Below are 25,562 nucleotides of genomic sequence, written 5' to 3'. Positions count from 1 at the left end.
TGTTTATTTAAAAATTTTATCTAATTTGGGATCTATGATGTGGGCAGCCGTGGCCCACTGGTTAGCACTCTGGACTTGTAACCGGAGGGTTGCCGGTTCGAGCCCCGACCAGTGAGCAAGGCACCTAACCCCTCACTGCTCCCCGAGTGCCGCCATTGTAGCAGGCAACTCACTGCGCCGGGATTAGTGTGTGCTTCACCTCACTGTGTGCTGTTTGTGTTTTACTAATTCACCGATTAGGTTAAAATGCAGAGACCAAATTTCCCTCACAGGATCAAGAAAGTATATATACTTATACTTATACTTATCTAGGAGAGCCCTTAGAATTTAATGACATTTTCTATGATCAGGCTTCACAAGAGGTGTTATGTGATGGTGTGTTTTCTCCTTAGATGAGTCAGAGCTGCTGGACAAAATGCCCCTAGTCATGAAAACAGCCATTGCCGTTGACATCAACCTGGCCACCTTCCAGAAGATAGACCTCTTTAAGGTAAAATCCTTGAATGTCGTTTTTTGAATATCCTGAAACGATACGGATGGAGTCCATCTAAATTGAAATAAAATGTCTTCTATTATAATGTCTTGATCACTCAGTCAGGATACTGTGTGCAGAACTCATCCAGCTTTAAAAAATAAACACTGGCGAGAAAACCTATACTGGAGACTGATTGATTGATTATTGATTGATTGATACATTGATTGATACATTGATCATGTATGTTTCACTTTTATCTGTTGTGTAGGGTAGAGGTGTACGCACATCAATAACAATTCTACAGGTGCTGGATACTAGTAACAACGAGAAAGAAGGAAGAAAAGAAAGTGTTGTATAATGTTGACAGTCTGTAGATCTGTTAGCTATGAGCCATGAAGTGGTATTATTGTTAACGATCACTGACAGAGATGTTCTTTTACCTGCTTAAATATGTATCAGTGTGACTTGTCTTCTATGCTACCTGACCCACCTCCTTGTATAACGTTCAGATGGGATCAGTGTTTCCCATACATTGACTAATCTGTGGCGGGGCGCCACAAAATAAAAATCGGCCGCCACACATAAATATTCTATGTTTAATTTAATTGAAATTAAATGTAAGATCAAATCCTTGCATTGCCATTGAGCTGCGCTTTTTACGCACGCAGCCTTTCCTTGTCCCGCCCCGCTCTCTCTCGTAGCCTCTAGCTGCCCCTCCTCTGCATGTGCATTTAACAAAATATTCACAATTGTTGAAGGATTGTTGTAGCCACATAGAAGCATTGCATAGAAGACGTCTGGCTAAATTGCTATTAAATCCGCTTAGCATCGTGACCATGCTGCGCAAATTTGTTCAAAACTGCTGCATTGAAGTTAACTCTGCTAAGATCTTATCACAACATAGTAGGCTACATTGAAGAAACTAAACTAAGTTAAGTTATGCAAGCAGTATCTCAAAGCTAACGTTAGAATACTATTTGGATGTCGAATTTAGCATGCTTAGCCTACTTTGTTGAAGGGCTCATTTTATTGAACACTGAATGTTTGCAAAATCCCGATGTAAATGGAAAAGTGTTTTCCAAAATTCAAAAGATCTTGTCCCAAGGAGAAGTACGAACCTTTATTTTAACTATGTATAAAACGTTATGAATTGCATCCACACATCAGCAGCCTTTAAACTGTTTTACAATTGCAATTTGCAAGGGTTCCCTCACGAACGTGAAAGTGACAGGCACTCAATTAGACCTACACAATTAGACCCCCCCCTTGTCCAAGTCAGCTACCGCCACAAATTGAATCCAATTCTGTGGGAAACACTGGGGATGTTGGAATAATTGGGCTCCACCCAGTCCCCAACAATAGCTATATACTGTATACCCTTACCCAGCATCTGCTCAGGTTTACACCTGATGAAGACCTGAGTGAAACGTTGTGTAACATACCTTTAAACTGGGAGCTTTAGAGGCAGTGGGCGGATATCTTTTCTTCCTTCTCACATGTATCTGTTGTAATACCTTTCTCCCCAGGGATGTGATAACCAGATGCTTATTGACATGTTACTGCGGCTCAAGTCCATTATCTACCTACCAGGAGACTTTGTGGTGAAGAAGGTGAGTTTTTGATCATCTTCATCCATAGTGAGGGAAGTGTTTCAGGCGTGGTGGTGACCCTCCTCTAAATCTTCTCTGCAGGGAGACATCGGTAAGGAGATGTACATCATAAAAGCAGGGGCTGTGCAGGTGGTAGGAGGTCCAGACAACTCAATCATCTTCGTCACACTGAAGGCAGGCTGTGTGTTTGGGGAGATCAGGTAATAATGGCCGACAAATATTATCATGTCTCAACCAGGGTTTCCGTTGTCTGGTAATTGGCCGAAAAAAAAATGAAATGTCCGACAAAATTAAATCTCTCCGGTCAAATTGTCCAATTGAAATTGGCTAATAATCCCGTCCCCCTAATGCAATCTGAATTTGAGAATAAGCGTAAAATGTAGGCCTATATTAAAGCAAGAATACCTCCTCTGGCTATGTTTTTAAATGAACAGGCTCTACCGTTTGAGTGAGATGGTTCAAACATGGCCAGGCCCAGGCAAACTAGCCTTAAAAGTTTTTTCAGAGGCCAGACGCGATGGATGATGATAAATTGGTGACGTCTGAAGCCTCAGATGTCCGGTCAGTTCCACCACCAGATAAAAAGCAGTGTTGGGCGTATCTGTCGGAATTAGTGACGCTGAAAGTAGAGTTGCGGGGGGTGCGGCCGCACCAAGACAAGACTTGTCATTCCCCGTGTAGACACACCCATGGACATGCAACTGTGTTCTGTACCCAAAGCATATGCTTTCTCTGTCTATGATCTGCAGGGTTAGGGCCTCCTCGACGAGGAGATTGCTGGTCCGCGGATAAATTCCGAATCAATCAAATTGTATCATTGAACCGCGGACCAAAAGAAAAAGAAAATAAACATTTCCCAGAATAGGAAATATTTCTTAATTTATTGTTATCAAATAAAGAGGCATAGCCTTAGGGGTGTGAGCGCTCATTCTTGTGTGTGCGCATCTGTGCAAGTTAAACAGTTGAACCACTGGAGATAATGTGTAGCAGCAACAAACAATGTAGCCTAACGAACGAAGCGGATTCTTGCTGTCCATGAAAACATAGATACTGGCTAGATCTTGTTAGGCATATTTAAGTTAGGCTAATGAACATGTTGCATTCTATACGTCCTGATTATGTCATTCTTTAAGCTACATAGCCTGTCTCCAGTTTTCCTCAACTTGACTAATTAAGAAGCGATAATAGGATATTTGACCGGCATATCATCAAAATGTCCGGAAAATGAAACCTCTGCCGGTCACTTTGACCGGCACCACTTTTTTCTAGCGGAAACCCTGGTCTCAACATAATCATCTTCAGTTGACACCACTGTATCAAATCTGTTGACATGAGCCTCTTCACAGTCTGCTGCAGTCATCAGCCAATGGAGGCAACCGCAGAACTGCAAACGTAAAAGCCCATGGCTTCGCCAACCTCTTCGTTCTGGAGAAGAAGGACCTTTTCGACATCCTAGTCCACTACCCAGAGTCCCAGAAAGTGCTGGCCAGGAAAGGGAAGTAAGTAGGCGGCTCTTTATGGCTGGGGCTGATGGCAGTAGAGTGGCACATTCTCCATGTTTGAGTGTAACTAACTACATTTCCCATCATCTCCTTCATTTCACACAATGCTTGTATTCTGGTTTTCAGTATTTGTTCAAAAGAAGACTGTAATAAGCATTGTAAATAACATATAGGCTAGCACTCCAGATTGACTTTTTACTTTAAAAATGGTGATTGATGTGAAACGTCAATTTGGAGTGCTGTCCTATTTCTTCTTTACACTATTCAGCATCCAGGTCTCAATTTAGTGTGGCGTTGAGTGCTATGTACAGCTTTGTGCTTGTATCGTAACGTTTCAGGCAGCTGATGAAGGCGAAAGGCCCAGCGGCTGCCAAGGCCGCCGAGGACAAGAAGAAGGGCTTGACTCTGTTCGGCCCCAAACCCCCCACCCCAAAGTTTCTTCGCGCCTTCGGCGCCGGCCTCAACAAACAAGGAATCCTCGAGAGAATGAAGGTACCTATATGTCAGAAAACAGCCAACATATAGGGCTGACTATAGTAGCTAGTTAGTGAGGCGATTTAATATTGACCACCACGCAAACCTTCTCTAGTCATTCCATGCTTCATGTAGAGGTTAGTGGAGACACGCATCTATGTACAAAGCTGACACACGTTTCTTCTTTTACAGGCTGCTGCTAATTCATCATAAATAACATGAACTCTAATGACCAAAGCAACAAATATTTCAGCGTGCGCTATATTGAAACAATGAAATGAAACTGCTTTATCTTTTGTCAGTTTTATTTACATAATATCGATTTTTGGGGGAAGCTTTGTCATAAGAAATGCAGTTGTGCGTAGATGAATGTAAAAATGAATCATAATTTGAGATTCTTATGTGCAAGCCCTGTCTGAGTATAATAGTAGTATGCTTATGTGAAAGCCCTGTCTGAGTATAATAGTAGTATGCTTGGGTAATACTGAGGGTTCGTCTGAGGAGCTCAACATTTGAGCAGTGGGTCAACCACAGTGTTTGAGAGAGTAATGTTATGAAGAACAGTGCCTATCAAAATACATATACCAAATAGTTATAATATATGTATAACTAAACCCAGTATTCCTATACTTATGGTTGTTAAGCATCATATTTTATTTATTGTACAAAATATGTGTTTGACAGAATAATAAAAATGTTCCTTTTTTAAATAGAGCAGTATTGATTTTTTATTCATGTTAAGTAGATAACAGTGAGTGTCTTGGGAACGATTATAGTTTGCATGCAGTAGTGTGGTCGATTATAGTTTGCGTACAGTAGTGTGGTCGATTATAGTTTGCGTACAGTAGTGTGGTCGATTATAGTTTGCGTACAGTAGTGTGGTTTTGGACTTTCCGTCTGTCTGTCTGCCTGAAAGTTTTGCTTGTACCAGTCTCCCTTTGCGTGTGTGTGTGTGTGTGTGTGTCTCCCTCTGTCACTGTGGTAATCCCTTTACTCCGATTGCTGTAGTGACTGCTTAAGTAAGGCTGCTCCTCTGTCTGCTGTTAGCATGGGATCAACAGATAAGAATAGGCTGACTGACCACGCAAACAGTTCCTGGAATGCACCAACCAACAAACCATTTTATACTCACTGTTGCCACGGTTTTAACACCCTGCAGTATGCTCTGGCCCTCATGCCATCTATGGTTATGGTTATGGTTATGGTTATGGATTTTGCAGACGCCTTTGTCCAAAGCGACACATAAATACAAAACAACATAATAATATTTAAAATTGAACAGGGAACAGATTAGAATGTAGGTCAAATATAGTTATAGTACACAATAATATCAATTCAATAAATAGCCTAATAAAAAAGCAATGGAAAAAAAAGGGGAAAGGCAATAATAAACAATAATGTCCATTCAATCAATAATATAAAAACAATGACATGCTAAGACTACATTAAGGAGAATATCAATAATAAACAATAATGTCAAATTAATTAACAGCCCAATTAAAATAAAACAACATTATACAAACCATAACACATAAGCGCTTAAACAACTAAGTATATGTTGAATAGGAATGTCTTTAGATCCCTCTTAAACGACACAAAACTACCACTATCTAGTAATAATCATCTGTTCAAAATCTAAATATCCAGAAGTCAACTATACTTAAGTCTGACACAGTAGGAGAAGGTGATGACAGGTGTAGATCAACTAGGCAGGCATAGAGTAGACAAACTTTAGATGCAACTCACTGATAGGTCGATAGAGCCATGGTGGAGGCAGAGCTGTGATTGGCTGTGGCTGTGTTAGAGTGCCCATCCTCAGCGGAGGAATTAATGAGACTAAAGGCATTAATGTCCTGCTGGAGGGAGGAGAAGTCAGCCAATAAATCCAGATGGGACCTCGGCTGTAGAGCGTGAGGCATTGGCAGCCATGTTCAGCAAACTCACAAAGATTTTTAGGGCTCCCGTGGCCCCCGCGCCGGCTGAGCCCCCAGCACCGGCCCCCGCACCTGCTCCCGCTCCACCAGCTAAGGTAAGACTCTCATATCGAGTACACACCACACACACACACACACACATACACACACACACACAAATCACATAATTACGCAGCCACACAACAACATAGTCAAGTAACCACATAAATGTATATATGCAAATAATTCACAAGGAAACCAAATCAGTCCTTCATAAACATGGACATAACCGTAGTCCTATACTTATTGTTGAACTGTACTATTTCATTATTCTTAGATGCATGATGTTGTTTGGCTTTGTGTGCCCTGGATGTGGGGGAAGTCGATTGTTGTATTCCAGTTTGTGTTTAGAAACTGTGTTTCAGGGCTTAGGGCTATCTCCTTAGACCGCTAGGCTAGTCATGGCTATAGGTAGCTCTGCTAATGCTATTTCCATGTGGGGTTGCATTTATGTACGTGGCTTTAAAACAGTTTACTACTACCTATAGGAAAATGAAGGTGAATGAATGAGTACACTGGATATACTGACTGAATGTTGTATAGTGGGCTGATATCAGTCATGAGCTTTGTGAAATAAAATGGGTAGTTTCACAATCAGACTAAATGTTTTGCTTCACGAATCCTAAAAATGAAACTGTCTTGAAATTTGTTTGTTTATTTTGTTTGTTTTGCTTATCTGTTGAAGGGTAAAAAAGATGTTTGATGCCAAATGGTCAATTATTAGATATGTATACTTCTAATTTTAAATGTGTGTTAGAGTGAACATCTGAAAGAAATATAGCTTTTTGCCATCAGGTTAAATATTTGCATACAATATTTGTAGTATTTATTATTGTTCCTTGGGTTAACATAACTTAAGTAAGACCGGTTCAATTTAAGTAAGTTTCATTATCATATATAATGCACTTTTTATAGTATATGTATGGAAATGTGGGAAAAAACTGTTTGTCGGAAAACTTCAGTGGTAAAATTAATACATAATACTATATCAGTTATTATATGTGGAAGTTTTGTTAGTAGGCTTGTACTTGGTTTGAAACCAAGTCAGTTATTAGTTCTGAACTTATGGTTGACTGAAATTTGGGCCATATTTCAAATACCCATCATTTCCATTAAAATTATGATAATTCTCTGCTTGCTTTGACAGCAAAATCATAATATATTACAGAATGTCTGAGTGTAGTCCAGTTTTCTACCCACAGTAAACTATTGTTAAGTGTTGTAGTTTTTAAAATTGCAATTTGAAGATTACTAAAAATTACTGAAAGTTTTGTGCCAGCAAATCCTATTTTTGCACTTGTTTTTTTCAATTGTCAAGGTGCTCCAAGTATAGTCATTCATAACAACATTCAGTTATCCAAGGCCTATACAGATATGTGTAAAATGGCAAGTGTTTACCTGATTGTGAAACTACCAAAATAGTGGCTATCCACTGTTCTGTAGAGCAGGCTAATTAGAGACGCTAATCTTTAATGCGGAGCAAGACATCTCACCTGAACACCAACAGGTGAAATCTGCCCCCTGGGTCATTCCATGTTAAATCCAGTCCCAAAACTAAGACCTGTAAAATATTTTTGTTAAATTACAATGTTTTGATAAAAAAAAAAATTACCCTTGATTTTGTATCATTTGTACACTCTCAAAAATGCCTCATTTTAAAAAAGTATTATTTCTAGCCCAGACTTTAGACAGATATAAAGGTTTGTACTGCATGCCCATCAGTTTTTGCCCTAGATATGGAAAAAAAGTGCAAAACTGGTGATGTTGAGGGTCTTGTAAACTATTCTTTTGTATTTATGGCACCAATCATTATTTTGTCTGCAAATACTTTATTAATGTTGAGCAAATATTTGAAGTCTCTGCAACAAATACACATGAGATATTAAGGATATTAAGCATATTAAATAATGTCCATAGGACTAAAATGGTATGTGGGGTAGTAGGAACACAAAGATCAATGTGGGAATATCTCAGTATAGTCATGTTGTGTATAAAGTGCCAATGATGTACCATGTTTCATTTATACATACTGTAAATACACTTACTTGGTTACATTGTATGAGTTTTCATTCTTGGCCCTGAAGCAAAACAATGATTTTGACTTAAGTTATGTATCTGTTGTACAACACAGGCACTTACTATGCTCATGCACTGAGCTACTTTAGCAAATATTTTCAAGTGCCTACTAGCCACCCTACATACCATTTTATATGAAAATGACCGAAAAACATAAGCTCCCCTTGTTTAATCCTTAAAATCTTGAAGCTCATTGTGTGTGGAAAGCTCAAATATTGTAGAACATTAATAAAATATAGTATGTAAAGAAAAAAAATAAATCATGATTGACACATGACAAATGCGTACAAAAACAAGTTTATACTACTCTTTTTGCACTTTTTTTTATCTAGGGCCTTGTAGAAAATCAATGAGAATGCTGTACAAACTTTTAATGGTTCAGTCACACTGAGAACACTGAGTTTGTTTTCCACTCTACAAGGTTTGGGCTGCCTATGAATAATTATTTTTATTATATTAATGCCCAATATTGATTACTAGATAATGTGGCTTTCAGGCTATAACCAAAGTAATTTCAAAGGCTTGTGTTCTTGAATGTAATAACAGGAGGAGAAGAAAGAGGAGGAGAAGAAAGATGAGAAGAAAGAGGAGGAGAAGAAAGATGAGAAGAAAGATGAGGAGAAGAAAGAGGAAGAGAAAAAAGAAGAGGCAAAACCAGGTGAGTAGAGTTCATGGACCTGCTTTAACATGTGTATTATCACTTGCGTGCAGGGCTGTAGTGGAGGCTAAACACAAGTAAACACCCACCTCTGATATTTCAGAAATAGAGTTTATCAACCTCTCCAAAGAGTGTATTCACCAAATGCAACTTTTAACATTCAAAATTCACAGTGTAGGCTATTATCCACATTCACAATATGTACACTCATCAATAGGAACCATTTATACCACCGATATTGTTATAAACATTATAAACAACACTCTAGAAACCATTAATAGCACGGGTATTGTTATAAACATTATAAACGCTCTAGAAACCATTAATAGCACGGGTATTGTTATAAACATTATAGCCTAAACACTCTAGGATAGAGGTCTGCACTCCCGGGTCCCGACGCAAAAGAGTGCGGCGCGGGACAACTTTTGAAAGCACTTTGCGGGAGCGGGCAGGATGAGAGAGGTGCGTTCGCGGGTGCGGGACAAACCGATGATTCACTGCACTCCCGCAAATTAAATATGTGCGTAAAATTAAATATGGAAATTATTAAAGTAGCCTACTGTTCATATAGTTCAGCTGGATGTTCTGTTTGGCAGCATTAAAGAACGAGGTTTAAGCATAACTGACGGATAGCAGGCCTATAAGCCTATTGTCGTTTACGTGGGTTAAATTTGTTCCTGCTGCTCATTGTCAAAACTCAAAAATCGAAAGCATGACAGGAAGAGGGCACCAGACTAGGCCTACTTCAGTTGTTAGCTTACATTCAGAACCAAGAAACTGTAGTCCATCTGGAGTCTTTCTCAGGTGTGTGTGCTCCTTTCGTGAGACAGAAAGAAAAACTGAATAGGCTATATCCCTCCTGCATGCGGGCAGGAGCAGGACATCATGTTACAGATGCAGGCGGGAGCGCGACTAAAAATGACACATTAATGCGGGAGCGGGACAGAATATTGCGGGAGCGGGCGGGACCTCTACTCTAGTCTCTAGGAACCATTAATAGCACGGGTATTGTTATAAACATTATTAACACTCTAGGAACCATTAATAGTACGGGTATTGTTATAAACATTATAAACACTCTGCCATTAATAGCACGGGTATTGTTATAAACATATAAACACTCTAGGACAGTGTTTTTCAACCTTTTTTGTGCCACGGCACACTTTTGACACTTAAAATGTCCCACGGCACACTAACATCCTGTGTGAAGAAAAAATAAACATAGCCTAAAACTTCAAATGGTACACAGATATGGCCTTATTATGGCTTCTATGCAAGACCTGCTCTAAAACAAGCGCCCTCTGTTTCATTTGTAGGTGACTATATGTAATTTAATTGTTGTTATGAACTGGATATGTGATGATTCTGTGAATACTGGATATGGGCCCCCGTTGTACAATGCCTGCATACCACAAATAGTGCAATCATACAATCAATGAGAGCATGTGGTTATAAATTCTTTGATGCAACAGTTGCTTTTCTGGACCAGTGAGTGACATTTGGGTAATTTTCTGTGGCACACCTGATGGCACAGTGGTTGAAAAACACTAGGAACCATTAATAGCACGGGTATTGTTATAAACATTATAAACACTCTATACCATTAATAGCACGGGTATTGTTATAAACATTATAAACACGCTAGGAACCATTAATGGCACGGGTATTGTTATAAACATTATTAACACTCTAGGAACCATTAATCGCACAGGTATTGTTATAAACATTATAAACACTCTATACCATTAATAGCACGGGTATTGTTATAAACATTATAAACACTCTATACCATTAATAGCACAGGTATTGTTATAAACATTATAAACACTCTAGGAACCATTAATAGCACGGGTATTGCTATAAACATCCTTATGGACAATAAGCTGGGAACACCCAGGCCTTCACAATTGTACAATTGGGAGTGGGTCTGGAAAAGGTTCATTGACTTTTGGCTTTCAGCAGGGGTATAACTAGCAGTGAAATTAAACTTAAATTGGTACATTAAACTCTTACATAATCGTTTAAAAAGTGTAGCAATCTTGTAAACAAAGGTTTTAAATGCAGTTGTTTACTCGATTCCAAAGAAATACTGTACACGTCCATGCCAGATTAGCGATTTTATTTGTGTGCCCCTGTTTTAGGGACATTGGAAATGGGCTTCAATGGCCTCTTGGCCAGACGGACATGCACAGCAAATCCAAAATTTGCAGAAAGTTTGTATGGGTATTCCCACGCTAACAATATCCTCCACTATCATCAAACGAGTTCTGAATGCCTTTTTTCCGATACCGCATGGTGCATTCCATTCCGCATGGTGATCACAGAATTCATAGTTTATCCACCTCTTATTTTACTACTAGGCCTACACCCCTGCTTGTGTGTGAGTATGATATTAGATTAGAAAGGACAGAGCAGGCTGTACTTCCTGAGGAGGCTGCGGTCCTTCAATGTATGCAGCAAGCTCCTCAGGATGTTCTACCAGTCTGTTGTGGCCAGCGTCTTCTTCTATGCAGTGGTATGCTGGGGAGGAAGCACAAAGAAGAAGGATGCTGGGCGACTTGACAGGCTGGTATAGAAGGCTGGCTCTGTAGTGGGAGCTGAACTGGAGTGCATCACTTCAATATCTGACAAAAGGTCCTTGAACAAACTGATCAACATCTTGGACAATGAATGTCATCCACTCTACAGCACTATTAAAAAGCAGAAGAGCTTGATCAGCTGGAGACTTCGCTCACTGCCATGCACAACTGAAAGGCTGAGGAAGTCATTTGTCCCCAGGGCCATTGAACTGTTCAATGCCTCACTAAAGGGAAGAGGAGAGATAGACTTCTCTGCCTAGTCTGTCTGCCTCTCCACCCTCTCCATGTTTGAGTACTGACTGCCCACTACTGCTTTACTACTGTTTTACTAATGTCCACAGCCTAATGTTTTCACTACTGTTTTACTCCTACACTGTTTTTCAGTTATTAGCACACATGATCAATGGTTGCGGTCAGGCTTCTGCTACAATACTGAATGTATGAATGTCTATAACCCTATTACCTCAACCTGTTCTTGCACTGACGTAGATTTTTATATTACCTTGTCTACATTATACTTTACTCTCCTATTTGTCCATATTATTTATGCTGGTCTCTAGACCTTATTCTTGCACTGTTGGACTAATGTTGGACTACGTTTTGCACCTTCACCATGACACTCACTCCCTTGAGCACCTTACCAGTCCCGGCCCTGTCACTACAAGCGTCTTATGCTTGATCACCCTCAAGCACATTGGACTTTTTAAATTTAATTTATATAGTGTGTAGCACTGTTAGATTCAGTGCCACTAAGGCACTTCACCGCCCAGCCTGCTGCAGTCTGATCAACTGCAGCAAGGTTTCTTCACCATCTGCGTGAACTTCAAGCAGCTCACACGGATTACAGATAAGCGTTCCTTCCCACACAAGGAGCCCAAAGGAAACTACTTTTGAATTTTCTGTTTATACCATAGGGGACATTTGCATTTATTTATAGTTCAACATTTTCTTTAATACCTACTTTCTAATCTTACTTTCTTATTGAATTGCACTTGCTCTTGAAGGGTGATTGATTGATACTGGGAAAACGTTTATTTGTCATTTTTACAATTATACTGCCTTACATACACCACATCCATACATCATACATTGCCACATTTTACTAATAATTACACACATTTATTTTCTTTCATTTACTAAACTAAGGGAAACTGTACAAAATAAAGTGCTTATAGTTGCCATATCTCGAGTTCAGCTTTTACTTATTACACGGCTCAAGAATCTAGTAATCTCAGATGTGTAGCTTTTAACTGGTCCACAACACAAGTGCTACAAGTGTATTTAGTATTTAGTTTTGTTAGGTTTCTTATCTGTCTTATCTTCTACTGTCTTTATTGTACAGTGGATTTTAGTTATATGTTTATACTTATACTTATGTTTACCTTTTCTGCTGTAAGTGCATGTTGTGTGTAACGTCTGTATGCTACTGAGACCCTTGAATTTCCCCTTGGGGATCAATAAAGTGTCTATCTATCTATCTATCTATCTATCTATCTATCTATCTTTCTATCTATCTATCTATATTACAGTAGATTAGATTCAACTTTATTGTCATTGTGCAATGCAATTTGCGTCTAACCAGAAGTGCAAAAAAAAGTTTGTTGGTTGTCACCGGGGTGCAGAGCATCAATTGCCCTGGATGGCCTTGATGGAGGGGACTGTGAAACCGATGATGCATTGGGCAGTTTTCACCACCTTCTGCAGTGCTTTCCGGTAGAGCAGTTGCCATACCATACTGTCACACTGTTGGTGAGGATGCTCTCGATGGTATAGCGGTAGAAGTTCACCAGGATCTGAGGAGACAGGTGGACCTTCTTTAGTCTCCTCAGGAAGAAGAGACGCTGGTGAGCCTTCTTGATCAGGGTAGAGGTGTTGAGGGTCCAAGAGAGGTCCTCAGCGATGTGGACACCCAGAAACTTGAAGCTGGTGACTCGCTCCACCTCAGTCCTCTTCTTGAGGATGGGTGTGTGTGCTGACTTCCTAAAGTTCACAGTGAGCTCTTTGGTCTTTTTGGTGTTGAGAGCCAGGTTATTGTCAGTACACCACAATGTTAGGTGCTGGACCTCCTCCCTGTAGGCCGTTTCATCATTGTTGCTGATGAGACCAATTACCGTAATGTCGTCTGTAAACTTGACAATGGTGTTAGAGCCATGTAGAGGTGTACAGTCGGTAGGTGAAGAGGGAGTTATGACAGTGGATGTGTATAAAATAACATGCTAGATCTTGAGCATTTTGACAATTCTAATAAGTGGACATTGTGGCTTTGATTGACTCTTGATGTCCCTCTGTTATCTGTGAATAAAATAATGCGTATAATATCATTATCATCTCATGTATAAGAATGAAATGAATGAGAATAATGAGTATAATATCATAACTGGCTAAGGTAATTCATTTTTTTCCCTTCAAAATCAGGAACCTATTAGTGATAAATGCAAAACACTGATAGCATGTTAGCATCCTACTAAATGTATGCAAGAAGAACCATAGTCCTGGGTAAAGTCTAGGCAGCTAATTTTATAGATACGTTTCAGGGGTAGTGCCTTTTTCAGTGTGTTCAGGTGCTGTGTGAAGTAATTGTGATCTCTGAGAGAGTGACAAATGATGAAATACAACAGTGCAATGAAATAGGATCACAGACCCTAGTTGTGATGCCTTCACAGCCCATTGTGTAGGTGAACTCACCTAGGTTGACCCCATAGCCCAGAGATGGGAGATGCTACTTGAGAAGTTACAGGCTTGAAGAGAATGCGATGTAGTCTCCTGTAGCTAGCTTATAGCGCACATGCTTATTTAGCTAAAAGTCAATGGGCCCCAACTTAAAGGAACACGCCACCCAAAATCAGTAGTAATATATGTTCTTACCTTAACTTTCATGAGTTGAGTCGTACCTCTCCCGCGTCGGTATGTGCACTCAAACGCTCTGGCGCGCGGCACGAATGTGTTAGCATGTTGCTATGCTAGCGGGCTCTGCCGTGGCCATAGAGAGAGTAAGATGGCATTAATCAAACACATCCACGTTTTCCCTACTTAAATACAGTTGCACAAGTAGTTGATTAAAAATGTTAGGGCACACAACATGAAACGTGACGATTTTCCAAGCGAATAAACAGGAGAACTACAATGTCTGGCGCAATAGCACTTGGGAGTACTTCGACCTAGGTAGTAATATTAATTAACACCTAATTGTAGATCCTATCCACCACAGAGTTTAGAATCCATGCTTGATCGACCCTTCAGCCTCCCCCTCCCCTCTGAGCGAGAGAGAGGCACACACACTAGAGATGCGCTGATGGGCTATTATTTCAACCATAACTGCATAGCAAAACTTAATCCATCCATCAGCAAAGTTTTTTGACCAATTTTCAAAACCGCACCCGCCCGCCATCTGCTGTGTTTATAATGTATATGGGATGTTTTTTAATGTAGCCTATATGGGATGCGGCGCTGCCGACGTGAGGCTAGAAAGCTCTTGCCTGTTCTTTCTAGAAAGACTGATCCAATGCAGCAAATATATTAAAAGGCTAAAGTCCTACATTGGCTATGTTGTAGCCTATATCCCCAGAATATCAGCAGCAAACTCAGTCTCTGTTTTGCAAAACAGTCTCCAAATAAAACGCACATCGGCCTGTTGCCTAGCCTATTCTGTGTGCCAATATAGCCTATTGTCCAAAATGCTGTATTGCATTGCATTCTCCACATTTTTAGCTAAATTTTCATGTACCACATCAGCGTTTTTGTTCAGTGAATCTTTTGTAAATTGCTTTACAATTACCGTAATTATGCTGCACCGATGTTGTTACTCACTAATGCAAACATGCTGACCGGTTGCTATTCATGGGTTTCATCAGGTCCCTTTTCACAGGTGTATTAATCAAGCACCATGCAGTCTGCGTTGATAATTAAGGTGCTTGATTTTATACACCTGTGGAAAGGGACCTGATGAAACCCATGAATATGATGTAACAAAGTATCCATCCCCAATAAACAGCATTACATAACTTTTTTCAAGTGGGAATGGAGCAGAATAGGAACGTGAAACAATTATTCAATCTACCAACTGATTTTAGAGACCATGTGCAGACACTGGTAAATTGTACACCACAGCTGATCAACATGATCAACAATTAACACATAAACAGCCGGTAGAGCACAGCTGTGATGGGCAGAACCAACGTAATCTGGAGGTTGACTTCCAAAGATCAAAACTGAAATGTGGGACAAAATATGGTGTACACCAGGAGTAAAGCCAGTGAAAAGGAGCCCCATAAGGGGCCGTGTTGGGGAGCTGGCGTGCTCAAACGGTCATTCTAACGGGTGTGTTTGGTCTCCTGTCTGTTGGGCAGCTTCTGCTCCTGCTCCTGCTCCAGAGCCATCGAAGCCTGAGGGGGCCCCTGCCGCTGAAGGAGAGGTGGCCGAGGCGTGAGTGAAAGCAGACAACACACACGCACGCATGCTCTCTTTCTCTCTCTTTCTCTCTCTTTCTCTCTCTCTCTCTCTCTCTCTCTCTCTCACACACACACTCTCACACACACACACACACACAGACCCAGACGAAGTTGCTGAGCTATTTTGATTGCGGAACGTAACAATAAGTAGCAAAGCCCCATGCTATTTCAGACAGTGGATTGAGTCACTTGGCCAGTGCTTATATAATGGGTCTGCCGGCCACGTCCACTCTCTGACCTGTAGCTTGTGACTCCCGGAGGAGCCAAAGGAGCTTAGCTGATTAGCTGTATTAAGATGGCCTGGGGATTGTGCACACGTGCAGAGAAAGGCCTTCTGGGAGTTCCTGTGTGAATTTCTGGTTGTGTGGGCAACCCCTTTAGACTGACACAGAACATTTTTATTCTGTATCCACATGCATTCCAGATACCAGTAATTATTATATTTTGCATATATAAGCAGAACATAACCAAAGGGTTAAATATAATTAATTATGAAGAATATTGGATGTAAACTGGTAGATACAGTAATGCCAATAAACTACCAGACGGATTTAAACTAAACTTCAACAAACTCTTTTGTTGATAACAGCAATGCTGTTTTAACCAAAGCCAGACGCATAATCTTGATTGCCTGCTGGATGTGCAGATGGATCTCTGTCGACACGGCAAATCAGAGAGACATACTCAAACAAAACATTTGAATGAAATGACCTCTATTGCTCACGGTCAGCTTTAATTTATGGTCATAATATGGTAATAATATGTAACATCATCCTTGTTTAAATTAAAATGCAAACAGCTTACAATTAAGGAGTGGGTGAAATTTAGTTCTGTAAAACGAGGATCAAACGAGAATCATTATTGTTATTACTGATGATGATGATGTTTGAATAATAGTACTACAAACACAATTCAAGACTGGGTGAAATTTAGTTTGAAATTTAGTAAAATGAGGATCTAACGAGAATGAATATAACTAATAATTATTATTGTTATTACCAATGATGATGATTATTATTACAGAGGATGATGATGATGATGATGATTACTGATGATGATGATGATATCTTCTTCAGGGACCCAGAGAAGCCGCGGCCAATCGTGATAAACCGATATGCAGACGAGTGTCTTAGGGATGTTGTTCGCCGCATAAGAGAACGTACAGTCATATACAAGGAAAAGGTCACTGACCCCTATGCCTCTTCGCCAGAGCACAGTCCACCTGTCAGTGAGTAATCTCTTTCACCTTCTGTACAAATACACCCGCAGGCATGCGCACACACACACACACACACACACACACACACACACCTCTCACAGGCTACTTATTTGTGCATTATGTTTGATTGCATTTGCCAATGACCATTTCAGATGGTGGTTCTAATTTGTTTCCTGTAGTATAGTGTTTTTTCTTTATTTATATATTGTTCATGCCCCCCCAAACCCCCCCCCCCAACCCTATTTCATACTATACCCACTGTTTGTAATATCATCAATCAGCAAAACCCTCAGACTCTCATTGTAATGAATGTACAAGATACAAGGATACAAGGAAGTTTATTGTCACATGCATATAGTTACTGGAAGTAAGAAATGCAGTGAAATTATGTCTGGTGTCAGCCTATTTGTGCATTTATGGGGGGGGGGGGGGGGTAAAAAGTGCAGTAGAAAAGGGGTTTAGTAGGTTAAGTGGCAAGGGCTGCATAAGAAAGGTGGGGGAGGATTGGGATTGGGGGGGGCACCAACAAGGAGCACCCAAGAGCAACAGGGGCAAGGAAAAACTCCCTTACCAAGGAAGAAACCTTGGGCAGATCCACGGCTCAAGGGGCTAACCCAACTGCCAGGGGTCTTGGTGTGTGTGTTGGGGGGATGACAAGGGAGATGGGATAGTGTGCTGTGTATGTGGGAAGAGGGCAGTGCGCAATATGTGTGTTGGAGAAGCTTCCTCATGAGACAATGTGCTGTGTATTGGGGGGGGGGGGGGGGGGGGGGGGGGGGTGCAGTGTGCAGTGTGCAGTGTGCTGTAAGTATGTTGGGGATGTGTGTTGGAGAAGCTTCCTGATGAAATAATGTGCTGTGTATGTAGGGGAGAGGGGGGGGGGGCAGTGTACTGCAAGTATGGGTGAAGGGACTTACTATTGCAAGCAGAGTACTGTATGTATGATGTATGTGAGTGATGACAGTGAAGATGTGTGTGTGGGCGGGAGGGGAGTGGAGCAGTGAAGTCAAATATCCAGTGACACAGGGTGGTGTTCAGTCCTAAGGCCTTCATCTTTGTGACCATAGAGGTACTATCGTGTTGAATGCTGAACTAAAGTCAATGAACAGCATCCTCACATAATTCCTATTCCCCTCCTCCAGGTAAGTTAAGGTGGTGTGCATGAGGTTTGAGATGGCATCCTCTGTAGGCCTGTTGGCTCTGTAGACTATCCATCCTTACCTGTCTCTGTGTTGTCCTCAGCACCTGTATACCGGGTCTGCGACTGGCTGAAAAAGCAGGAAGCAGACAGGATTGCGAAAGAGGAGGCAGAGAAGAAGAAGAAGGAGGATGCAGAGAAGAAAGCAGCAGAGAAAAAAGAGAAGGAAGAGAAGGAGAGAGAGAAAAAGGCCCTAGAGAAGAAGGAGCAGGAGGAGAAGGAGGCGCTAGAGCCAAAAAAGAGGCCTTCCATGTCAAAGATCTGCGCCGACTTCTGCGATAAACTATTCGCGCCCATTGAGGACAAAATGGACACATATTTGGGAAATACAATCGACCCGTTTACAGGTGAGTAACACTACAGTAGGCCTAGAACCTCAAGAAGCCCGATATAGACCAAAGCGTATTACAATAAAGCCATTTCACTGGCATTCATTTTGCTCTGTTTTTTAACACTTCTTCTTTTATGTCTTATATGTCTTTATTTGCTTGCTCCACCAGATCGGCGCTATCTGAAATGGCTCACTGTGGTGACGCTCGTCTATAATTACAACGTCTGGTTGGCTCCGGCACGCTTGTGTTTTCCATACCACACTCCGTGGTCAATACCCTTCTGGATCGTATTTGATATCTTGTCTGACCTCATTAACGTTGCCGATATTGTAATTTTTCAGCAACGGCTTCAATTCGTCAAAGGTGGCGATATTATTGTAAGTGATGGGGAAAATGGGTGTATTAGTAATCATGTGTGGAGACATTTACCAACTGACATTCTCACTCTCACAGAAAGACCGGGCGCTGACTAAAGTCAACTACAGAGCATCTCCACGCTTTAGGGTTTGTTTCTGTGTGTGCATGTGTATCTGTGTTGTGTTCTAAATTAATGTTATTTAAATCTTATAGTCATACAAGTGTACTAAAATGGTCAACCCTGCATGTGTACTTTGTGTAACGCTGGCCTCTTTTCATTCATTTTTTAATTTTGATGAAACCAAAAATGAGTATCTCAAAATATTAGAATACAGAGGTTATAATACTGAAATGTCGACCTTTTGAAAAGAAATGACCTCATCTGACTAATCTAAAATAGTTAATTTATGCACTCAATACTTGGTTGGGGTGCTTTTGCACAAATTACTGCATTGGTGTGATGCGGTATGGAGGCAATCAGCTGTGGCACTGCTGAGGTGTTATGGAAGCCCAGGTTGCTTTGATAGCGGTCTTATCTTACATGAATATGCTTTCATACAGCCCTCCGTGAACACCCTGCCCACCTTCTGTAGCTTACCCTCCTTGTGGAAGGTGTCAATGAGTACTGTTATCCGATTTATTCTTATAAATTCTTATAATGGAATCCACTATCTTGAAATCTCCTGGCTTCTTATTATTACAGTGCATGAAAATGCACTGTACTGTTCTTCCTAGGCTTCTTCTTATTATTATTGCATTGCATGTAACTGCAATGGACTATTATCACTGTTCTTATAATTATTCTTCTTCCGACCAAATTCAACGTTTAATGTGACTGAAACCGCTGAACCGTCTGACCTCATTCAAAGACTCCTACAAAGCTCTTGTAACGGACAATCGTACAATGTATTTTTCGTATTTGTGAACTTTATACTTTTTGAGATATTTAAGATAAAAGAGCACAGTTGACAGTTGGCCTTTGCTAATTGGGCAACACAAATAGGAGGACACGCCAGCCCATTATTAATACGCTATTCTAGAATTAATCGTTCAAAACATAAACGAAAATTCCAAGAGATTCCGCTCCATAACTCATTTTTTTTTCATGGGTTTTACGGGTTAGAGTAATGTTGTCAAATAAGCCATTACTTCAATTCATCGTGTTTCCTTACTCTCTGACAACATATGGTGATCCTTTTTGGAATGGTTACAGTTTATTTTCCATTATTTCCTACATACTGGTTCTTTAAGCATACAATATGGCTCTATTAAGTCTACAGATCCTGTTCAACTGCTTCCTCTGCCCACAACTGTTTCAAAATAAAAGTACTCACTACAATAATTCCCTATTAAATAACCTAACCATTTTCACTATCCAACTATTTAACTGTTTTCCAGCCATTCCAACTGTCAGTCGTCATCAACTACAACTCCCGCCAACTGTTTCCTCTGTCCGCAACTTTAACTTCAAAATAAGTCCTCAATACAATAATTCATTATAAAATAATTTAACTATTTAAACTACTCAACTATTTAACTGTTCGGCCATTCCAACTTAACCTGGCCCTAGCCAGATGAATTTCGCTCCGCCTAGCTCCACTCATCCATCTGGAACCGATCCATTGAAGTGTTGCTTCAGAAGGCTGGACCTAATCAAAAAATGCTTGCATATGATTGAATAAGCCACTTGTCCGTCATCTATTGACGTGCTACTTCAACCACTCACATCGAAGCCAACCCGTGACGCTGATAACAGTCTCACAGTCGCTTCTACGCTATGTCACATCTATGAAACTCCCGCCCTGCGTCCTGATTGGCTAAACCATAAAGTTGGTTGGAGAAATCACTCTCAATGGAAGAGGTTCCAGATGGATGTGAGTGAAGCTAGGCGGAGCTAAGCGGAACGACATTCATCTGGCTAGGGCCAGGTTAATTCCAACTGTCAGTTGTCATCGACTATGACTCCCCGTCAGCTTTTTTCTCTATCTGACCTCCATCTTTTTACTTAGATTATATTTTAGACAATATTCAACAATATTTCATTCAGCAGCCATTTTTGAGTTTTGAGTGCATTTTCATGCACTCTTAATTCCCTGGAATTACATTCTCTAGTTTTAATTATGATAAACTTAATAATCAAATAGAACAGTTCTAGCCAGTACATAATGCCCTATAGCTCTAGTGACAGTGCCTGGTTAGTCTGGAATACTGATGTATTGGGGTGTGTGTGTGTGTGTGTGTGTGTGAGATGAGATTTTTACCTATGAGTATATATTTTAAATGTCAGCTGATATTCCCAACTAGATATACAGTTACTTTACAAAAAGAATGAACCAGCTGTGAAAGCTGTAGTATGCTGATGCTGGCTGATGAGACCAGTGGTGTTTTTTTTTCCACTTTTTCTTTTTCACTTCACTTTCACTCTTTCAGTCGGACATGCTGAGTATCATTCCATTCGACGTGCTCAGTCTCCAGTTTGGATTTACATCTTTGTTCCGATTCAATCGCTTTTTGAGGGTAAATTTATAACGTTCCTTGTCTTGCCATTTTCAAAAAGTTATCTGACCCTAATATGCTCTGTAGTTTACTGTACATACTACACATTAACGTTTGATCCTTTGCTGCAGTTAAAGTGTGATTCTCTTTTCCAGATAGATTCTTTTAATGAGTTCAGCGATCGACTAGAGAGCGTAATGACGAAAGCTTACATATGGAGGTAAATCACAACAGGCCAGATGTATCTGTGGTATAAATAAGGCTCCAATAATTCGGGCTACTATTACAAAAAACTATTATGGAATAAGTTTCACTTCCGTTTTGCATTCCCTTTCAATTTCAATTGATCTTTCGTCGCTCTAGTACAACAATGGATTGTCTGTGTGAGAAATACTTTGTGTTTCAACAGAGTGGCTCGTACTATTTGCTACCTGTTGTTCTTACTTCATCTCAACGGCTGCATCTATTACGTGGCCTCAGACTACCTGGGGTTGGGATCGTCCAAGTGGACCTATGATGGCGAAGGCAGCGCGTGGGTCATGTATCCCTCCCACACACACAGACAGTGATGCTTTCAAATGTACTGTTCTAATCAATGTAGTCTCCATTTTGAAATGCTACTTCTCTCTTCCTGTCTCTCGTTGACTCTCAGGTATCTGCGGTGCTATTACTTCGCCACTCGGACGCTGATCAACATCGGTGGTTTGCCGGAGCCACATTCAGTATTTGAAATCACTTTCCAAATGGTGAACTTCTTTGTGGGCGTGTTTGTCTTCTCCAGTTTGATTGGACAGGTAAGATGTGTGTGCATAAGTGTGGTACGAGTGTGTGTGTGTGTGTGTGTGTGTGCATAAGTGTGGTACGAGTGTGTGTGTGTGTGTGTGTGTGTGGGGGGGTAACTTTCTAATGTAAAATGGTTAATATAGCCGTACCATACATGTAATTACTGTCCTAAGAATTATTACTTTTGAATAATGGATTATTATTGAGTATTAATCCATGTGCAGAGACATTGGTGTTATTGTCCACTTGTAATGGTCACAACAGTGTAAAGCTATGCCAGATTAGTAGCAGGCTATCAGTTCCACGATGATTGCCCACTCACGGTTCTTGGATGAGTGACCATGCATTTGTGTGCCTGTAGTTTGCCAGTTTCAATAATAGAAAACTGATGCTGCACTATAAATAGCAATACATTTCATTTAATTTAATTGACTTTAGATGCGAGATGTCATTGGTGCTGCCACCGCTGGTCAGACCTACTTCCGCGCCTCCATGGATGGCTGTGTGGCCTATATGAACACCAACCACATTCCCAAAGTCGTGCAGCAGAGAGTGCGCACCTGGTACAACTACACCTGGGACGCACAGGGCATGCTGGGTAGGCTAACCACAATCACAGTATTGATACCTACCCAACACTGCAAACTCCCAATATGTGTGCGTCAGAAAACCGCATAGCAATGCTGCTGTTCATGCCTAACTCATCGTGCTGCACTTTGATGGGATGTGTACTCATGAACTTGGGGTTTGGTGCGATGTAATTGGTTGACTGGGTGTGATTGGGTGGATTTGATTGAGTGGATTTGTTGGCCTGCAGATGAAGGGGAGTTGTTGGATCGGATGCCTTTGGTCATGAAAACAGCCATTGCTGTGGATATCAACCTGGCCACCTTCCAGAAGATAGACCTCTTTAAGGTAAGACCCTTGAATGGTGTTGTTTGATTGTCCTGATACAATATGGACAGTTGTTTTAGTCTGTCTTAATGGATATAGGTCTTCTATTATAATGCCTTGATGTAACTTGGTGTAACTTACCTTGTAATTCAGGGATGTGATAACCAGATGCTTATTGACATGTTACTGCGGCTCAAGTCCATTATCTACCTGCCAGGAGACTTTGTGGTGAAGAAGGTGAGTTTTTGATCATCTTCATCCATAGTGAGGGAAGTGTTTCAGGCGTGGTGGTGACCCTCCTCTAAATCTGACCGCACATCTTCTCTGCAGGGAGACATCGGTAAGGAGATGTACATCATAAAAGCAGGGGCTGTGCAGGTGGTAGGAGGTCCAGACAACTCTATTGTCTTCGTAACACTGAAAGCTGGCTGTGTGTTTGGGGAGATCAGGTAATAGCACCATGCTAATACAGTCTCTGTACAGCCATGTTGACTTACCCTGACTTCATACAATTGTGTCTACTTATACCAACTGACTGTATGTACAACCATATATTTTGACCCTGTGAGTACAATCTGAGACATATCTGACATGCGCCTCCCCACAGTCTGCTGCAGTCATCAGCAAATGGAGGCAACCGCAGAACTGCAAACGTAAAAGCCCATGGCTTCGCCAATCTCTTTGTGCTGGAAAAGAAAGATCTCTTTGACATCTTGGTTCACTATCCAGAGTCCCAGAAAGTGCTGGCAAGAAAGGGCAGGTAAGATCAATTGCCCGGTCACCACATTCCCTACCTACCTGCGCCTACTACCTGCAACCACCCCAGAGGTGCCAACTCTAGCTTTGAGATGTGTGATAACATGTGGAATGGCGGTGCGAGTAGTGAAAGTGTGAGAGAGCACTAGAGGTTGGATGAATTTGAAACATGTGATATGTGAAGTGTGTTGCGAGACAGGTGCAAAGCCGAGGAATTTGTGTCCTGATTGATTCTGGAGCATGATTCATGAAAGCCATGTGAATGTGGCGCAAGAGCACAGAACGAATGGGATGGGTGGGTTAGTTTCAGTGGTTGATATCCTAAGCATGTATATGTGTGTGTTGGGGCAGGCGGGGTTTCTAGGGTTGAATTGCAAGCAGGTGAAGACGTTGGTTGAGGTGTGCATGATGCCATGATGCTGAAGTATACCATGTTTTTGACCTATGAGCTTTACTGTTGGGAGCTATTAACATAGGGGTTGGTCCACCCTGCTAGTACTAGTGCTATATAGCATAATTCCCTGACCATTAACCGAGGTTTATACATTGATTGCAAATTTCTTCAGCTATGAGGTGAATACAAGGGGGGCAGGCTATACATGGGAATGCATTTCTTTTCTTCATTCTTCTTGATGATGAAAGCCCAATCTGATCCTGTTCTGCTCTTCATTGGGCTGTTGGCCACTGTGTGTTAGTACACAGGTGCGGTTAACACGTTTTTTTTGTTGTTTTTTTAATTTGCATAAAAAACTGTCCTGCGGTTCATACACAATGCAGCTAATACACAGGATATTACTGTAAAATTAAATCTTATACATTTATCATAGGAAACTGATGAAAGCCAAGGGCCCAGCTGCGGCCAAAGCAGAGGAGGACAAGAAGAAGGCCGTGACCCTGTTCGGACCCAGGCCGCCCACCCCAAAGTTCCTCCGGGCTTTTGGCACAGGAAAAGGGGGTTTTCTGGAGAAACTCAGGGTACGAAACGCACACTCTCTCATACACCTGGATACAAACTTAAACTGATGGCTGAAATAAAAAGTGATAGAATTACGCGGCATGATCACACAGACACACAAGTGAAGGTACAGGGCGCTCTCATCACATCTGTGGAGCATATGCCTCACACGCATCCTCTCTTGTGAATAACAGGATTTCAGTGCATAACAAACATCAACACACACACACAAACACGCATCCTCTCTTGTGAACAGAATTTCGGTGGATAACAAACATACAGACACACAGTGTTCATTCACTGTCCCTAACTCATTGTCTCTCTCTGGTATCTCCATAGGCAGCCGCCGCAGCCGAACAGCAGAAGTGACCAAGCGGAAAGAGTGTGTGTGTGTCTGTGTATGGGTGGAAGAGTGTGTATACCTGCATATGGATGGAAGAGTGTGTGTCTGTGTATGGGTGGAAGAGTGTGTGTGTGTGTCTGTGTATGGGTGGAAGAGTGTGTATACCTATTTATGTGTGTGTGTGTGTCTGTGTATGGGTGGAAGTGTGTGTGTCTGCGTATGGGTGGAAGAGAGTGTATGAGTGTGCATGTCTGCGTATGGGTTTGGGTGTAAATCTGCTTCAGTGTGGATTGGTCAGGGCCAGTCTGTGTGTATGTGTGCTACCCATGCAAGTGTGTGAATGAATGGTATTGCCCCTGAGGCCAAAGATCCTTCAACTGACCTGAAGATGGACAGCACATGATGGCCGCAAACACAAGAAATACTTTTTAGGA

General features: G+C 41.2%; 2 protein-coding genes across 2 annotated transcripts in view; both read left to right on the top strand.

The window, feature by feature from the left end:
* Nucleotides 1–15,777, top strand: part of LOC143131530 (cyclic nucleotide-gated channel beta-3-like) — a 30,089-nt gene extending 14,312 nt beyond the window's left edge. The window contains exons 13-18 of the mRNA XM_076291174.1: nucleotides 393–490; nucleotides 2,002–2,085; nucleotides 2,167–2,285; nucleotides 3,432–3,584; nucleotides 3,926–4,079; nucleotides 15,694–15,777. Of these exons, the coding sequence (XP_076147289.1) occupies nucleotides 393–490; nucleotides 2,002–2,085; nucleotides 2,167–2,285; nucleotides 3,432–3,584; nucleotides 3,926–4,079; nucleotides 15,694–15,777 (692 nt within the window). The remainder of the gene's footprint in view (nucleotides 1–392; nucleotides 491–2,001; nucleotides 2,086–2,166; nucleotides 2,286–3,431; nucleotides 3,585–3,925; nucleotides 4,080–15,693) is intronic.
* A 1,044-nt stretch (nucleotides 15,778–16,821) lies between these two features.
* Nucleotides 16,822–25,472, top strand: LOC143131528 (cyclic nucleotide-gated channel beta-3-like). The gene is made up of 15 exons (XM_076291173.1): nucleotides 16,822–17,023; nucleotides 18,257–18,559; nucleotides 18,713–18,921; nucleotides 18,998–19,048; nucleotides 21,332–21,418; nucleotides 21,553–21,617; nucleotides 21,807–21,929; nucleotides 22,050–22,191; nucleotides 22,619–22,778; nucleotides 22,998–23,095; nucleotides 23,228–23,311; nucleotides 23,405–23,523; nucleotides 23,682–23,834; nucleotides 24,658–24,805; nucleotides 25,125–25,472. The coding sequence occupies exons 1-15, from the start codon at nucleotides 16,822–16,824 to the stop codon at nucleotides 25,152–25,154; spliced, it is 1,974 nt and encodes a 657-aa protein (XP_076147288.1). The 3' UTR covers nucleotides 25,155–25,472.
* Nucleotides 25,473–25,562: the final 90 nt, after the last annotated feature.

The sequence above is a fragment of the Alosa pseudoharengus genome, unplaced genomic scaffold (genome assembly GCF_046254945.1).
Source record: "Alosa pseudoharengus isolate Yale_2024_CS ecotype anadromous, Long Island Sound unplaced genomic scaffold, YU_APseudo_1.1 YU_APseudo_1.1_scf_18, whole genome shotgun sequence".
Classification (NCBI taxonomy): domain Eukaryota; kingdom Metazoa; phylum Chordata; class Actinopteri; order Clupeiformes; family Clupeidae; genus Alosa; species Alosa pseudoharengus.
The sequence above is the reverse complement of the archived record's forward strand: the minus strand, read 5'-3'. Positions and strand labels throughout refer to the sequence as shown.

Bases quoted from the DNA above. Each gene is read 5' to 3' on its own strand.
- LOC143131528 (XM_076291173.1), top strand. From the start codon at position 16,822: ATGATGATGATGATGATGATTACTGATGATGATGATGATATCTTCTTC. The intron at 21,930-22,049 runs GTGGGTCATGTA...GTTGACTCTCAG, and splicing joins TATGATGGCGAAGGCAGCGC to GTATCTGCGGTGCTATTACT. The intron at 22,192-22,618 runs GTAAGATGTGTG...AATTGACTTTAG, and splicing joins TCTCCAGTTTGATTGGACAG to ATGCGAGATGTCATTGGTGC.